Source organism: Schistocerca serialis, chromosome 5 (genome assembly GCF_023864345.2).
Source record: "Schistocerca serialis cubense isolate TAMUIC-IGC-003099 chromosome 5, iqSchSeri2.2, whole genome shotgun sequence".
In the NCBI taxonomy this organism is placed as follows: domain Eukaryota; kingdom Metazoa; phylum Arthropoda; class Insecta; order Orthoptera; family Acrididae; genus Schistocerca; species Schistocerca serialis.
The window spans coordinates 79806140-79825002 of NC_064642.1; the positions used below are offsets into that span (position 1 = coordinate 79806140).

An 18863-nucleotide genomic window follows, 5' to 3' on the forward strand; every position below is an offset into this window, starting at 1 on the left:
TGGGCATTGCCGATTTTGCCACCGCTACCTGTTGTCCGGTGACCCCGCCCCGCAGTGCCCCTGTGGTCATCCATTGACGGTGCGCCATATTTTATTGCCCTGTCCCCGTTTTATCCACTCTCTTGTTGTCCTGTGTCTGCCGTCTACCTTACAGGAACTTTTAGCTGATGACGCTCGAGCAGCTGCTTGTATCCTTCATTTTATTACATTGACGGGCTTGTCCAAAACAATCTAACTCTTTTATTTTGTTTATCTGCGTCTTTGTAATTACTTTCTGGTGTTGCCCCATTGCGTTTTTTTCTACGCTATTAGACTTACATTTGTGACTGGGTGCTAATGACCTTAGTAGTTGAGCGCCCTAAACAGAAAAAAAAAATCTTGCATTGACAGCCCAATCCAGTGACTTCGCAGCATCAGAAACTACGCTCACAGAAGATATTTAAAGACTCGACAAGTTCTTCAAAACTTGGAGACTGAAACCAAACACAACGAAAACAGAGGTCAGCAGCTTCCATCTGAGCAACAGACAAGCCAACTATATTCCTGAAGTTCAATATCGTGGCCACCTGCTGAAGTTCAATCCTCACCCTAAATATCTAGGAGTCATCTTGCATTAATCCTTGACCTACAGTGCACATCTAAGCAAAACATCTGCTAAAATCAAAAGCCGTAACAATATCCTACACAAACTAACAGGAACAGGCTGGGGTCCCTCTGCATCTACTCTCAGAACTATAGCACTTGGCCTAGTGGTAGTAGCTGAATACTGCAGTCCAGTATGGCTTAACAGTACCGGTATAAAGAAGGTAGATGTCCAGCTGAATGACACTATGAGGATTACGAGGTGTGGCTAGAAAAAAACCGGACTAGTACTGGTGAAACAATAAAACGAATGCAATAAGGCTGAAAGTCGCGTGGCCTGTCACGTGACTCTCGCTCCGCCTACTGCTCGAGTTTCATCTGCCTCCTGCACTCAGTCTGCCCGTGGCGTCTGTTTTAAGTAGTTGACGTTTTGTCTGTGCGTCGGAAAATGTTGAGTGTACAGAAAGAACAGCGTGTTAACATCAAATTTTGTTTCAAACTAGGAAAATCTGCAAGTGAAACGTTTGTAATGTTACAACAAGTGAACGTCGATGATTGTTTATCGCGAACACAAGTGTTTGAGTGGTTTAAACGATTTAAAGATGGCCGCGAAGACACCAGTGATGACACTCGCACTGGCAGACCATTGTCAACAAAAACTGATGCAAACATTGAAAAAATCAGTAAACTTGTTCGACAAGATCGCCGTTTAACAATCGGAGCAGTGTCTGAGTTAACAGGAGTTGACAAGGAAAGTGTTAGGCAGATTCTTCATGAAAGTTTCAACATCAACAAAGTGTGTTCAAAAATGGTTCCAAAGTGTCTCACAATTGAACAGAAGGAACGCCGAAGAATGATTTGTTCTGACAGCCTGAAAAACATTGAAAGTGATCCCACCTTCTTACAAAATGTTATTACTTGCGATGAATCGTTGTTTTTTACTTACGATCCCGAAACTAAACGCCAATCGATGCATTGGAAAACTCCTGGTTCTCCACGACAAAAAAAAGCACGAATGTCAAAATCGAAATTCAAGGCAATGATGATTGTTTTTTTTTTGACATCAAAGGGATTGTGCACATTGATTGGGTACCAGAGGGACAAACAGTGAATCAGCATTACTACATTAGCGTCCTGGCTACCCTACGTGAGCGAGTACGGAGAAAACGGAACGATTTGTGGAGAAAAAAGTCATGAATCCTTCACCAAGACAATGCCCCAGCCCACAGTGCGTTGTCAGTGAAGACGTTTTTGGCAAAACACAACATTCCCATCTTAGATCATCCACCCTACTCACCTGATTTGGCCCCCTGTGACTTTTTTCTTTTCCCTAAAGTCAAGTCAGCTTTGAAAGGAACTAGATTTGAGACTGTTGAAGCAGTAAAAGAAAAAGCGACGGAAGTAATGTATGGACTTACCGAAAATGATCTGCAGCATTGCTATGAACAGTGGAAAATTCGTATGGAGCGGTGTAGAGACCGAGGAGGAGAGTACATTGAAGGAGATAACATGAAATTGTAAATAATTGTAAATAAATGTTTTTTCCAGCATCAGTCCGGTTTATTTCTAGTTGCACCTCGTATATCCAGTTTACTGCTCTAAAGTGGCTACCAGTACTTCCTAACATTCCACTTCCTCATCTCCGAAGAGCATTAGCACTGAAGAAAGAATCATAAGCACTGTGACAACTCTGTCTTGCCAATACATGAAGACTGTGTACATGAAGATCTTAGGCTGAAATCTCCGAACCAAGCAACCTACGGGTTTCAACCAACCCAGGAAAATCTGGACTTCACTTAACTGAATAAGAACCCAACATGGCAGATGTCAGTTTTGGAAGCTCAAGTGGAAGATTGCTGATAGCCCTTTCTGCAACTGTGCAGACGTGCCTCAGACCATCAGCCACATTGTTATGGACTGACCACTTCAAAGGTTCAGTGGTTCATTGGAGGATATCGATCAGGCCAGTGAGGAATCTGTGGAGTGGTTAAGTACACTGGACATACACCTGTAATAATACTGATGTTACTCATAGATTGAGGTCTAAACCTGTATATGTTTGTAAATATGCAAAGATCCGGGCGGTCGCAGAGGGTGTGCTTACTGGTAGTTGGGAGCTCCAACGTCAGGCGCGTAATGGGGCCCCTTAGGAATATGGCAACAAGAGAGGGGAAGAAAACCAATGTGCACTCCGTGTACATACCGGGGGGAGTCATTCCAGATGTGGGAAGGGTCCTTCCGGATGCCATGAAGGGTACAGGGTGCACCCATCTGCAGGTGGTCGCTCATGTCGGCACCAATGATGTGTGTCGCTATGGATCAGAAGAAATCCTCTCTGGCTTCCAGCAGCTGTCTGATTTGGTGAAGACTGCCAGTCTCGCTAGCGGGATGAAAGCAGAGCTCACCATCTGCAGCATCGTTGACAGGACTGACTGCGGACCTTTGGTGCCGAGTGGAGTGTCTGAATCAGAGACTGAGACGGTTCTGCGACCGTGTGGGCTGCAGATTCCTCGACTTGCGCCATAGGGTGGTGGGGTGTCGGGTTCCGCTGGATAGGTCAGGAGTCCACTACATGCAGCAAGCGGCTACACAGGTAGCAGGGGTTGTGTGGCGTGGACTGGGCGGTTTTTTAGGTTAGATGGCCTCGGGCAAGTACAGAAAGGGTAACAGCCTCAAAGGGTGCGGGACAAAGTCAGGAAATGCTGGGACCAAGCAGCAATCGTTATTGTAATTGTAAACTGTCGAAGCTGCATTGGTAAAGTACCGGAACTTCAAGTGCTGATAGAAAGCACCGAATCTGAAATTGTTATAGGTACAGAAAGCTGGCTGAAGCCAGAGGATACATTCTGCCGAAATTTTTACAAAGGCACAGGCGGTGTTTAGAAAGGATAGATTGCATGCGACCAGTGGTGGCATGTTTGTCGCTGTTAGTAGTAGTTTATCCTGTAGTGAAGTAGAAGTGGATAGTTCCTGTGAATTATTATGGATGGAAGTTATACTCAACAACCGAGCTAGGTTAATAATTGGCTCCTTTTACCGATCTCCCGACTCAGCAGCATTAGTGGCAGAACAACTGAGAGAAAATTTGGAATACATTTCACATAAATTTTCTCAGCATGTTGTAGTCGTAGGTGGAGATTTCAATTTACCAGATATAGACTGGGAAACTCAGATGTTTAGGACGGATGGTAGGGACAGAGCATTGAGTGACATTGTACTGAGTGCACTATCCGAAAATTACCTCGTGCAATTAAACAGAGAACCGACTCGTGGAGATAACATCTTGGACCTACTGATAACAAACAGACCCGAACTTTTCGACTCTGTAAGTGCAGAACAGGGAATCAGTGATCACAAGGCCGTTGCAGCATCTCTGAATATGGAAGTTAATAGGAATATAAAAAAAAGGGAGGAAGGTTTATCTGTTTAGCAAGAGTAATAGAAGGCAGATTTCAAACTACCTAACAGATCAAAACGAAAATTTCTGTTCCGACACTGACAATGTTAAGTGTTTATGGAAAAAGTTCAAGGCAATCGTAAAATGCTTTTTAGACAGGTACGTGCCGAGTAAAAGTGTGAGGGATGGGAAAAACCCACAGTGGTTCAACAACAAAGTTAGGAAACTACTGCGAAAGCAAAGAGAGCTTCACTGCAAGTTTAAACGTAGCCAAAACCTCTCAGACAAACAGAAGCTAAACGATGTCAAAGTTAGTGTAAGGAGGACTATGCGTGAAGTGTTCAGTGAATTCGAAAGTAAAATTCTATGTACCGACTTGACAGAAAATCCTAGGAAGTTCTGGTCTTACGTTAAATCAGTAAGTGCCTCGAAACAGCATATCCAGACACTCCGGGATGATGATGGCATTGAAACAGAGGATGACACGCGTAAAGCTGAAATACTAAACACCTTTTTCTAAAGCTGTTTCACAGAGGAAGACCGCACTGCAGTTCCTTCTCTAAATCCTCGCACAAACGGAAAAATGGCTGACATCGAAATAAGTGTCCAAGGAATAGAAAAGCAACTGGAATCACTCAACAGAGGAAAGTCCACTGGACCTGACGGGATACCAATTCGATTCTACACAGAGTACGCGAAAGAACTTGCCCCCCTTCTAACAGCCGTGTACCACAAGTCTCTAGAGGAGCGGAAGGTTCCATATGATTGGAAAAGAGCACAGGTAGTCCCAGTCTTCAAGAAGGGTCGTCGAGCAGATGCGCAAAACTATAGACCTATATCTCTGACATCGATCTGGTGTAGAATTTTAGAACATGTTTTTTGCTCGAGAATCATGTCGTTTTTGGAAAGCCAGAATCTACTCTGTAGGAATCAACATGGGTTCTGGAAACAGCGATCATGTGAGACCCAACTCGCTTTATTTGTTCATGAGACCCAGAAAATATTAGATACAGGCTCCCAGGTAGATGCTATTTTCCTTGACTTCCAGAAGGCGTTCGATACAGTTCCGCACTGTCGCCTGATAAACAAAGTAAGAACCTACTGAATATCAGACCAGCTGTGTGGCTGGATTGAAGAATTTTTAGCAAACAGAACACAGCATGTTGTTATCAATGGAGAGACATCTACAGATGTTAAAGTAACCTCTGGCGTGCCACAGGGGAGTGTTATGGGACCATTACTTTTCACAATATATATAAATGACCTAGTAGATAGTGTCGGAAGTTCCATGCGGCTTTTCGCGGATGATGCTGTAGTATACAGAGGAGTTGCAGCATTAGAAAATTGTAGCGAAATGCAGGAAGATCTGCAGCGGATAGGCACTTGGTGCAGGGAGTGGCAACTGACTCTTAACATAGACAAATGTAATGTATTGCGAATACATAGAAAGAAGGATCCTTTATTGTATGATTATATGATAGCGGAACAAACACTGGCAGCAGTTACTTCTGTAAAATATCTGGGAGTATGCGTGCGGAACGATTTGAAGTAGAATGATCATATAAAATTAATTGTTGGTAAGGCGGGTACCAGGTTGAGATTCATTGGGAGAGTCCTTAGAAAATGTAGTCCATCAACAAAGGAGGTGGCTTATAAAACACTCGTTCGACCTATACTTGAGTATTGCTCATCAGTGTGGGATCCGTACCAGATCGGGTTGACGGAGGAGATAGAGAAGATCCAAAGAAGAGCGGCGCGTTTCGTCACAGGGTTATTTGTTAACCGGATAGCGTTACGGAGATGTTTAGCAAACTCAAGTGGCAGACTCTGCAAGAGAGGCACTCTGCATCGCGGTGTAGCTTGCTCGCCAGGTTTCGAGAGGGTGCGTTTCTGGATGAGGTATCGAATATATTGCTTCCCCCTACTTATACCTCCCGAGGAGATCACAAATGTAGAATTAGAGGGATTCGAGCGCGCACGGAAGCTTTCCGGCAGTCGTTCTTCCCGCGAACCGTACGCGACTGGAACAGGAAAGGGAGGTAATGACAGTGGCACATAAAGTGCCCTCCGCTACACACCGTTGGGTGGCTTGCAGAGTATAAATGTAGATGTAGATGTAGAATTGTACATTGTATTTTGTAACAACACACTGTATCTTCAAGCCATATAATTATAAGTTTTATGTGGAAGTAGTATACAGAAGTTATATATAGACATTTTATTTAGATATGTGTAACACACTGCTTCTTTTCCCAACAGGTTGGATCGATTGATAACAGAAATTATCAACCTTTGGATGCAGAAAATGCTGAAAAATTAAGATATATGGTGAAAGGAGATAATGGCATGTACAAATGCACAGCAACAAGTGAAAACTTACTAAAAGACAAGGACAAATACGAAGTAGAAACTAATGGTGTAGTACACATATTAAGTTTTGGAGATGATTTTTCTGGCATTGTCAAACCAAGGTGCTCTTCTATGGAAGAAGAAATGCATTTAGGAAGGGTAAAGAGACCTGTCCAAGTTCACTATGATGAAATTTGTATACCCAGTGTTTCGTATTATAGATCACCACATTTTAGTGCTACGAATTCAGTAAAGCAAAAGGACAATATTGGTTGCAGCAGTGGCCCTGGTCTGTTTGAGAGGGATAATGCACTAGATACTGCCTCTGGTTGTCGCAGTCATTTACAAATTAACAGTGAATTGAAAGTTGCTCAGCATTCTTTAGCAAAACCCATTACCAGCAAGACTGCTGATGTATCACCGAAAGAGGTCTTGTTGAATGCTGCCATGAAATTGGCATCTTTGAAAGAACTTCAAACCATTCCTTCAATCCGTGCACTTCGTACAACTTTGATACAGCAAGGAGTTGACAAGGCCATAGAGCAAACAAAATTGTCATCTTCAGTGTATCCTGAGTGTTATATTTCTACTTGCTCACAGGATTTTTCTTTACATGAAATCCCACTAAAATCGATATCAAGAACAGTCACAACTACTTCAGATAGCTGCAACACATTAGACAGATTTGAAAATTGTTCTAATACAAGCACTGCTGGATCTTTGACAGAAAGTTATTCATCAGTATTTGAAGGTTTAGGTAAGAATGACTGTAACAATGTAAACAGGTCTCAGAACTGTAGACCTCAAAATTTTCACTGGAAAATGTCATCTGAAAAGATCGTGCCTCCAGACCCTGTTGTACCATCAGTTCACAGTAAGACATATGTAATTGCTAATCCTGTGAGAGTGAATGTTGGGAAATTGTTATCGTGTTCCAAAATACAAGTATTCTTCACAACAGAACTTTATGTTAATGCTGATTGTCTGCCAAGATTAACTGACTGTAAATTACACAATATGTCACCAAACTCACAGGCATCATCAAATGGAGAAGGTGATTTGATTAAATCTTTCCTTCAATTAATGGCATTTAATGCAGCTCAGAAAGCCTGCCCAAGTTTCAGCAATCAACCTAGTATGGCAAATCAGTCTCTGAGATTCAAAATTTCTGAAAGAGACAAACTGCATGCAACTTCCCCTAGTGAATGTGTTGTTAATTCAAATAAAATGACACTTTCTCATGCATACAACTTTTTAAAATGTACATGTCTTTCCCCAGAAACAACAGAATCCATTTCATCTGCGTTTTCTCACTGTAAGTGCCCTCCTTCGGTTAAATTCCAGGGTGTATCTGCTTCCTATACTGTGATGAGCTCTCAAGCAAAAAGAATAACTCCTCGTAGACAGTTAATTGACATAATTCATAACATTAAATCAGATGTAAAGGATAGAAGCAATATTTGTGACAGACAGCACTGCTTTTATTTTCATGTTGATGAAGAAGAATCAGTTGAAGGGTTTTACTCAACAGTAGAAAAATACTGCTCAGCTCTTTCTAAATTTCACAGCCATCAATATACCTCATCAAGAAGCATTGAGATACTTCTGCGCGACATATGGTTACCGGGACACAAGCATAGTATATCATTTTATGTAAACTTACCGTTGCAGAAATGTAAATGCAGCTATTGTGGTTTGGATACTACTGTAGAATTATGCCTCAATTGTGGTGAGCTTTTTGAGCGGACAGAATTGGGGAATTATGTTCCTTTCGACAATCAAAAAACTCCAGAGCATGTAAATATGAAAATGGAAACTAGCGAAGCAGCTGTCGAAGTTTTGAACCTGGTAAATAATCTGTATTTATGCAAACCAGTTGTTGTTGTACAAAAAACTGATACCAATGTGTGTAAGCAGAATAAAACTAGTGGACGTATAAGGAAAAAACCTAAGCATCTGTGCTGCACAGTCTAGGAAAGCTTCAGCACAAAACAGGACGGTATTTTGTTGCATAATACATTGGAAATGTGCGAAATAAGGACATTTCAGTGTGCAAGGGGAACCAACCTCTATGTATATTATTCTGTTAATAGCTGTGATAATGTAAGTTGCTGTTTTTCAAGATAATGTTTCCAAAGAAAGAAAATTATTATATTAAATGAATGGTATCAGCACTGGAGCACAAAGGTCCCAGTATTTGAAATCAATTAAACCGGATAATATATATTCCCCCCAACCCCCCTGTGTGCGCTCTCTCTCCCTCTCCCTCCCCCCCCCCCCCCCCCCCTACACACACTACCACTACATAAGTGATGAATTATCTTCTTTCAAATGTTTCCTTTGTCAGAAGGGGCAGACAGGGAATGTTAAAATTGTGCGCTCTCTCTCCCTCTCCCCCCCCCCCCCCCCCCTACACACACTACCACTACATAAGTGATGAATTATCTTCTTTCAAATGTTTCCTTTGTCAGAAGGGGCAGACAGGGAATGTTAAATTTTAGGTGCCATCACTGTAATTTTTTCTGTAAATATTTTCACCTTTCATGGTGGTTTGTTTTTCTCCCTCTCTGATGATGGTCAGCATCATCTTACCATTAACGGTTTTTTATGTGTGTGTGTGTGTGTGTTTTCTAATCGAGCTAAGACTTTTCTTTTTAATTCCTTCAAATGAAATGAACAGTTGAGGTAGGAAACTAGAGACTCAACAACTTGTGTGTGTGTGTGTGTGTGTGTGCGCGTGCGTGCGTGCGTATGGAGGGGGGACCTAAATCAGTTGTTCCTTTTTCCAGTAAGTAAATGCTCTTCTGTCACAAGTGTAATTTTCAGGTTGACTTTTGAAAGGTAACAGATTAACCCCCCACCCCCAGTACTGTGGTGAATATTTTCTTTTATGGATGATCCTGTGCATCAGAAAAGTAATATTTTATAATAGAAGGAATATTTATTTGTATTTTTCATGTGACTGACCGGAAATATAAGCTCCATATGTTCTAGCTGGACGTAAATAATTTATTTTAATAATCACAACAGTTGTTATAGAGGTGTTATTTATATATATATAAAAAATAATGTTTTTTCCGTGCCTTCTGATTTGTTTGTAACATATGTTGTGTCTGTTTTACACTACAAAATAAAAGATAGTTTTGAACTGAATAGTTTTTATGTTGAAATTTCCTCATTTCTCCTTAGTAAATTTCAGTGACTTGATAAGAAAACTTTATTCTGCTATGTTGTGAAACAGCGACTCCATTTGTCAGGAATGTGTGTCAAACATTGATGACTCAACAAACATTTTGCTGTTTTCACTGTCTTCATTGCAGTTAAGCTCTAATGATCTTGCAACACATTCTGTAATAGGAATCAATCAACTACTACTTTCAAATACCCCGGGAAATCTAGTTAGAACTATTTAAAGTCAAAGAATCACTTAAATTTGTCATGAATGTTGCTGCTAGAGTCAGTCATTGGAAAAAGCCTAAGTGAGTAATTCATACTCAAAAGATAGTCACCTACAGAACTCGACTAATCCTTGAGTGGTGTTGACCAGTGCAGAATCTTTACCATGTTGAGAAATGAAACATAACTACTGCTTGATGTGTCACTGGTTTACTCAGTGGACGCAAATGTTGCATTCACTACAAAATTAAGTGGGAAATGCTGCAGGATAAATCAAGAAACATAATTACTTCCTCATATATGCCATAATGATGACGGCTTTAAAATTGGGAAAATCATCCTATGTAAATAGACAGGTTTCAGCTGAACTTTGTCCTCCAATGCCTATTACTGCAGGAAATCAGAGTATTCTGTATTGTCGGTTGCCACAGTAGACCATTCTTTCCCAAATGAATCCAGTGGAAGCACCATTAAACAGTGCTGAGAGACTAAATGCTTGTTAAACCATATTGACTGCAGATCGTTACTAGAATATTAGACACTTGTAGCATTTGGGCGGCTCTTACCACTGTTTTGTAGGGTAAATTTATCATATGGCAGTGGATTTTTACCTTATAAAAACTATTATGTATTCAAAAATTTTTGTGTGATTTGATATCAGTTTTGGCACATTCCACTGCCGTGTGATCTTAAGTGAAAACAGATAGTGGTGGTGGTGGTGATGATTTTTGCTAAAAGTGAAATAGATAAATCTCTCTTTCCTTAATGACAGAAGCTGATATCCTCAGTGAGCGGAAGAATCCATGATGGAACTTGAAAAAGGTTGCAAACTACCTTTCCTACACATGTTGGTTAAAAGATCAATGGACAGATCCCTGTGTCACGGAATATATAGGAAACATATGCACACTGACCTCTAAAACTTAGCCATCACAAAGAAATTTGGTGCTAAAGACTCTGGTCCATAGAGCTCGAATCCTTTCAGAGGAGGAGTGCTTTGTCAAAGAATTACATCACCTATGAATAGTGTTCTGAAGGAATGGGTACTCAGACCATCAAACTGAATGGGTGGTGTAATCAAAATCAAGAACGCCTGAGAAAGAGGTTGACACAGAGACCAAGGAAGAAAAGCCAAAAATCACTCATTTACCTTATGCTGGCCCAATATTCCGAAAGATTGGTAGCCTCCTACAGAAACATGACATCCAGCATTTTTTGCTACCTTCAGCTGAAATAAGTATTATTCGTAATGTCAAAAGATGATTTAGATCTCAGAAAGTTGGGTGTGTACCGCATTCCATGTGAATACAACATCTTACTTGGGGACAGACAATCAGAACAGTCGAGGAGAGATGCAAGGAACACCAGCAATGTACCCAACTAGGGTCAGGAGTCTAATTCTCCTATAAATAGTGGAGTTAGACAAACAATGTTCACAATCTGGTTCGAGTCCAGGCAATGACTACACATAACAGCAAAACTTGCAGAACTTTGAGAAAATGGCCGAGTCAGTTGTTAAAATATTGTGCATAAAATGGAAAAACAAAAACTCAGCAGAACACCTGGAAGCACACTATTAACACACTGACTGCCACACACTTGGCGATGGATGTTTCACTGCTGGCCAGGCCATGCATACTGCGTCAGGTTCTGCTTTTGCCGTCGTCGGACACACGGCAGTCAGCGTGTTAATCAGTCGTGCCGAAAAAAAGTAAGAGATCATACCATTTCCAGGAGGCATCAGGAGGGTGATGTGACCCCTTTTTTCCATCTACAGGTGCAGTAACTATATTTGTCATTTAATGATGAGTTAAACATAATAGATCCCCAGTTACCTCTGCAACAATGCTGAACTAATGGAACTAATTCTTCTTAGTGTCAAACATGTTTGAGCTCTTGCCAACTGCCCCAGCTCTTGAAGAAGGAAGACAATCCACTACATCAGTACTTTATCAAATACTTCACACCAGAGATTTTTGAGCTGATGTCATATGTATGAAGCAAATGTCATTTATGGTGAACTGTCAAGTCGTTAAACTCTGTACCGGGCTCTGGCTGCCATGGTATATCAGCGAAAACACGTAGGAAAAAAATTATTGGATATTAATGCACCTAATGCATGTTCTGGTACAAGAGTCAGAATCTAAGAACTTACATAGTATCCATAGATGAACAGATTGTTCCATTCCTGTCAGAAATTATGATGAAGCACTGTATCTGTGGCAAACCAAATCCATTTGACTTACTAGATGGACTCCCATAGGATCTGTGTGTGTATTTGGGAACAGGCTTCATCACACTCAAAGGTTCCAACTTTCTAAATATTAGATGAAAAGTTGTACTGAAATTAGTGAGTACATTATTAGCGGCTATACAGGGTTATTACAAATGATTGAAGCGATTTCACAGCTCTACAATAACTTTATTATTTGAGATATTTTCACAGTGCTTTGCACACACATACAAAAACTCAAAAAGTTTTTTTAGGCATTCACAAATGTTCGATATGTGCCCCTTTAGTGATTCGGCAGACATCAAGCCGATAATCAAGTTCCTCCCACACTCGGCGCAGTATGTCCCCATCAATGAGTTCGAAAGCATCGTTGATGCGAGCTTGCAGTTGTGGCACGTTTCGTGGTAGAGGAGGTTTAAACAATGAATCTTTCACATAACCCCACAGAAAGAAATCGCATGGGGTTAAGTCGGGAGAGCGTGGAGGCCATGACATGAATTGTTGATCATGATCTCCACCACGACCGATCCATCGGTTTTCCAATCTCCTGTTTAAGAAATGCTTCTGCTTTAGCCTTTTCCGTAAGATTTTCCAAACCGTCGGCTGTGGTACGTTTAGCTCCCTGCTTGCTTTATTCGTCGACTTCCGCGGGCTACGCATGAAACTTGCCCGCACGCGTTCAACCGTTTCTTTGCTCACTGCAGGCCGACCCGTTGATTTCCCCTTACAGAGGCATCCAGAAGCTGTAAACTGCGCATACCATCGCCGAATGGAGTTAGCTGTTGGTGGATCTTTGTTGAACTTCGTCCTGAAGTGTCAGTGCACTGTTATGACTGACTGATGTGAGTGCCTTTCAAGCACGACATACGCTTTCTCGGCTCCTGTCGCCATTTTGTCTCACTGCGCTCTCGAGCGCTCTGGCGGCAGAAACCTGAAGTGCGGCTTCAGCCGAACAAAACTTTGAGTTTTTCTACGTATCTGTAGTGTGTCGTGACCATATGTCAATGAATGGAGCTACAGTGAATTTATGAAATCGCTTCAATCATTTGTAATAACCCTGTATTATTTACATGCATAGATATTGGACTTACACTGAACTGGAGCTGAGTGAGATTCTCAGGAAAGTGGAACAGTTCAACTGATCAGAATTCCTAATGAGAGTAAGTACCAATCTGACAATGAAATGAGAAACATGTCACGGTGGAGCTGAACAGGTCAGTTCGCACAATGAGATGTGCAGATTTCTGTTGTCAATGGTATAACAAGACGCCAGTAGTCTACTCTTCGTCAGCAGAAGCAAAGTACCTCTGGGGGGAAGAGAATAGAGTGAAGACTTTGTATATGCAGTATCCTGACACCCAACAAAAAACACCACCTATCACCACATCCAAGCCAATCAGAAAGGAAGACTGTAGCATTGCCTTTGCCAGAGACTTTGTGATACTGCAGAATGCCTTGGTGCAAGAGTGCATAAAATTGCTTACTGCACAGAAAGCCGTGTTCATTTATGTCTCATGAGACATAGTCTCTGCCTGCAAACTGAAAGGGTGCAGAATCAAATCCTGGTTGGACCACAGATTTTTTCAGTCTTAGTCTTCATTTTAACCTAGCCTTCACCTCTCAACATCAGTTTTCACAGTAAACTATAAGTTGGAAGTAGCTGAAGCAGCATCCATTTGAAAGATTTGCACCAGATTACTGAGACAACAACAACAAATTATTATTATTAGAGAAACTGTTAAAAAACTTACCACAAGAGATAACCCACTAGTGGTGTATGCTCCAGACCATCCCAGGTTAAAATTATGACCAGTTTGCTACACATCATCTTGTAAATGAGTAGTTATGGTTATTTATTTCATAAAAAACTTATAAAGAATGTGTATTACATTACTTCATATTTATAATTTGTGTAGCTTGAAGGTCAGTGCAGTGCTTTTTTTTTTTTTTTTTTTTAGCTAGACCAATAATTGTGATAAAAATTACATTTTCTAACTTTATATCAAGTGAATTCGCGTAATGGAAAGATTAGAGGGGTATACATATAGGGGATAGGCAAAATAATGTGAACAATGGTAGTAATGGGATGGTTGTATTTGATGGTCAACAACGCAGGTGAGGCACATGTGCTGGACTGTGCGTGTTCAGTACAAACTAGGCATCAGGGCAGGTTGTTTACAAGTAGTGCACACTTCGTATTTGTATTCTGAGGATAAGGTTGACATGCAATGAAAGATCTGAGTTCCAAAAAGGGCAGATTGTGGGGGACCAATTAGCTGGAGCATCAGTAACCAAAACAGTCAACTTACTGAATGTTTCAAGAGCACCTGTTTCAACACTCATGACAGCCTACACGAAACATGGAAAGACATCATTGTGTAAACATAATAGTTGGTGAATTGGTGAGACTAGATCTGACAAGCAGGGCCTGCACATTAGTGGGAAACTATGGGCTTCGGAGCAAAGGCCTGATCTGTTAGAGATAGCCACAGAAATGGCCTGCGGTTTTGGCCCGTCATGGAAGTCCCTAGTGTGGCCAGCTATTCACAGGTCACAGACACCAATGTTGATGAAATGAGGCCACGGTGATCAATCCATGCAACAGATAACTTGCGCGAAACTCTGAGAATCACTAATGAGGACAGGTAGCAACTCACCATAAAGGTAATCACTGAGCCACAGACAGGCATATAGAAAAGACAATTGTACTCTCACGACTAAATTTTTGGCCATAGCCTTTGTCAGGAAACAAGAGCACATCACATTCACACAATCATTCAGACAACTCGCACACACATGACCACCGTCTCCGGCCACTGCATCTACGGTCTCTGAGAATCAGATTCAAACAAACCACTACTCACACCTCCCTGCCTCTCGTCGGCAGCTGCTGGGCTAGCGGCAAGAAGTGGTGGCAGCACTAACTGCAAGCTGAGGGGAGTGGTAGAAATGGGAGAAGCAGTAAGAATGAAAGAGTAGGGAAGTGGCGCATGTACTCAGCTGCACCCAGCCAGCAACGATGCAAGACAGTAAACAAACCATTTCATGTGCTGAGACAAGAACGAAATTTTTCCAGTGTCTCTTTCAAATTTCCCTGACAAGTCTGAAATTCCCTGATATTCCCAGAACTTGTGATAAAGTAGAATATGTGACATGATAACCAATTCAAGGGAAAGAATATCCTACAAAAAACTAAAGGAATAATAGAACAGGCACTGGTGGACAACTGTTCAGCTGAAATTTGTCTTTTGACAGATTTACGTTTAATAATGATTTTGATAATTTTATACAGTTGTAATCATTAGGGTTATGTATGTGGCAGGAAGTAATATGTCTTGATTAATGTAGAGTGTATATGTTGAAAAGACCTAAAAACACAGGAAGTTTCAGGTGGATTACATTGATTTTAAAACCAGATTCCAAAATGCAAACATTTCCAATGGTAGATGTGGACCGACCACGATTTATTGGTTACAATCAGCAGATTAAAACTGAAGAAATGGCAAAAAAGGTAGGAAATTAAGAAGATGAGATCTGAATATCTTTAAAGAACTAAATGATGCTGGAAGTTTTGGATTGACTGGAGGAGGGAAAAGAAACACACTGTCCTGTCACATTACTGTGACCTCCTGTCAAAAGCCAAAATCTTCACATTTTGCAGGATGTGCAGGAAGAGTGTCAATGAGGTTCAGGAAGGTACCAACAGAGATGTGGAGGAGCCATTCCAACTCTAATGCCATGACCAGCTGTGGTAGGTTTCTCAGTAGTGGATCCACAATGTGAACAGCCCAATTGAGGTAGTCCCAGATTCTCAATTTGGTACAGATCTGAAGAATGTGGTGGCCAGGGGAGTACAGTAAACTCATCATCTTGTTCTTCGAACCATATACGCAAACTGCGAGCTGTGCAACACACTTCATTGTCCTGCTGGTAGATACCATCATGCCAACGAAAAACTGCTTGTAGGGACAGACATGGTCGCCAAGGATAGGTGCATACTTGTGTTGATCCATTGTGCCTTCCAGAATGACTAGAGCACCCAAAAAACGTGATTCACCTGAAAAGGCCACCTGCTTCCACTAAGTGCAGTATTAGTAAGCACAGTCCCGCCTTTATTGACGATGAACGTGCAACATTATACCTGTGGCAATATTAGCTGAACAGTTGTTGAGGAGACCTTGTTAGTAACCCCTTGGTTCATCTCTGGTTAGTTGCTCAATAGTCGCAAGTCTATTCACTTTTACACATCTCCACAGCTGTATTTTGCCTGTCATCTATGGCCCATAGCACATCATAGTTGCCTTGGCGCCACTTTTGGATAGCATCATTTTGCCATGCATGACAACACAGGAACAGTTTAGAAACTTATCTGTTCTGGAAATGCTTCTACCCTTGGCCCTAAAGCCCTAGATCACATCCCTTTGTATTTAAGATAAAGTGCTCTGTTTCCACATTATAGCAACTGCATTGTTTTCCGTGTCCCCCAACACACTTTACGTATCCTCCACTGCCACCTACCATCTGAATGGTCATTGTACATTGACATCGAACATAGGCAGTGGTCACAATATGCCTGGACCATGTACAAGAGAAGGAGAAGGCAGCAAAGAAATGAATAGGCTGAAAAACAGCCCAGTTCAAATCCTTGGATAACATGGTAGATACATAAAGAAGAAAATATAAGAATGTAGCAGTTAAGGAGGCTATAGGAGATGCAGATGTATAAAAAATGAGACTGACAGAAAATAGCTAATCACAAATGGCTACAGATGAAATGCAAAGCTTTAGAAGCATGCACGACTCTAGAAAAGATTGATGCTATCTGCATATATATATATATATATATATATATATATATATATATATATATGAATGTATGCATGTATTAAAGAAATCTTTATAGAGAAGACCTCAGATAGCAACCCACTAATAAACAAAGTGCAGAGAAGACAAAGATGGGTGGAATAGATCTGAGAGCTATGCAAGTGAAAAAACTTTAATGCTATATTATAGAAAGAGGTGAGGTGGGATATGTGATAATACAAGAAGAATTGGATGGAGTACTGAAAGACTCAAGTCAAACAAAACCCCTGGAGCAGATGACATTCATTGAAATCAGTAAATCATTGGGGAAGGGGGGGAGATAATACTGATACTGCATAACCAGCATTTCTCCTATTTCCAGCAGTGAAGTTGCAACTCACAGTTATGTATTCAGTAACACAAAATGCATACTCCACACATTTCTACTGCAATGGTGGGGTCATGGAGATTTATGGTTTACTTACATACTAAAAAGGGAGAAAGAACATTAGAACAAAATACAATTTTTTAAACATTCATTTAATATCATTTCATACATATTTATAAACTTCATGGCAGTTAAGTTCATGGAACTCAGTAAATTCTTACCAATTAATGGCAAGTGCCGTATCTCACTCATGAGCAATTTCAGTAACAAAACAGATAAACAATAACAAATAAGAAAAGGCACACAAGATGAGGTTATCCAATGATATGAAGAAAATGTTGTTCTATGTATTTACAATATTTCTCCATTCCCTGAAATTGGTGGACTTCCAATGTGGTTTTTTCCCCCCTTCAATATTCCTTGCATATGTCACCTGCATAACAGTAATCATACACATTTAAGAATATGTGTAGTGGCAAATGATTAGAACCTCTTACATAGTTTTTGTCAGTTATGTACATTTGAATAAATAGTCTACTACACAAGGATCTCTGAGATCTCACTGCTTTTTGTTGATACAAAAATTACAATTCTTGTACTTCTGATGTGTAATTTGCCTCACCTGACCCCTTCATCACCAATACCACTCAGTAACGACATCACTGTGATATCACTGATTAATAGGGAATATAGTCCGTGATAGCATAAATTACAAACTAACTTCAGTCACAGAGTGAAAAAGCTCGTTTATCAATCCAATGAATGGATAGTCAAAGAATGCAACTTACAAGGAATGTATTATTGTATCCTTGCTACACTGTACCTAACCTACAAAAATTATAGGAATTTTATGTACAACTGTGATACCACAGAGCACCTTTGATTATATCTACAAGAGCATTCTAGTTAAATTGCATTTTAGTTGTTTCCGAAAAGGCATATGGCCTTAAGCTGGAACGATGCAACTTAACAAAGTCTGAATAGTTGAGTCTAATGTTTTTGAGACACTGTCACATCACATACAGTAATGGCATAGCCATATAGAAATTCTATACAACTGAACACAAGAAGCACTGTACACAGTTTATACAGCGCAACAAAATTGCCATTATAATGGAAAACAAATTGAGGACTACAGCACAGTGAAAATGTGTCCTTCAAAACACACGATCTTGATATCCACTGTCCATAGATGCCGAAGACTTTGCAGCCATTCCTGCTGCTCCCGTGACACCTTGATGATGATGGTGCGGCCGCATGTGCCCCTGCCGTCGTGGTGGTGCCAAGTACTCAAACATGCTCTGTGTATGTTGTGCCAACATTTTGGAAAGATCACACGGCATTGGATCAGTCCAGAAGAAATCGTGGTTGAGGGCCGAGTCTGAATCGTACCTCTTAGATGGATCAAGCACTAACAGTTTATCCAGGAGGTCACACGCATATGGGTCCTTTACATACGGCCTTAGTCGTTCCTTCACCTGTAACACACATGGTACATTTAAAACAGCTACAGCCTGCACGCAAAATATATACATTCATGCTTATAAATTAATAATAATGCTGATACATGGTGAAACAATGCTCTAATGGGCGGTTTGCGGGTTTAAATCACCTCAAGATATGACCATGTGGTGTATTTGACCTCCGGTCATCATCACACAGTGGCACTGGCAGCAGTTCACTTACGCAGAGGTGTGTTGGTGCATGTCAGAGTA

The 18863-nt window shown here is 40.8% G+C and overlaps 2 protein-coding genes across 3 annotated transcripts in view; one reads left to right on the forward strand and one right to left on the reverse strand.

The window, feature by feature from the left end:
* The window catches only part of LOC126481081 (uncharacterized), a 167388-nt gene extending 158803 nt beyond the window's left edge, over nt 1-8585 (forward strand). For both annotated transcript variants that reach the window (XM_050104572.1, XM_050104571.1), the window contains exon 9: nt 6239-8585. In XM_050104572.1, coding sequence (XP_049960529.1) covers nt 6239-8302 — 2064 coding nt within the window. In that variant the 3' untranslated portion in view covers nt 8303-8585. The remainder of the gene's footprint in view (nt 1-6238) is intronic.
* An 8700-nt stretch (nt 8586-17285) lies between these two features.
* The window catches only part of LOC126481299 (cyclin-dependent kinase 9), a 43440-nt gene continuing 41862 nt past the window's right edge, over nt 17286-18863 (reverse strand). Inside the window, exon 7 of the mRNA XM_050104948.1 lies at nt 17286-18626. Within this exon, the coding sequence (XP_049960905.1) occupies nt 18306-18626 (321 nt within the window). The 3' untranslated portion in view covers nt 17286-18305. The remainder of the gene's footprint in view (nt 18627-18863) is intronic.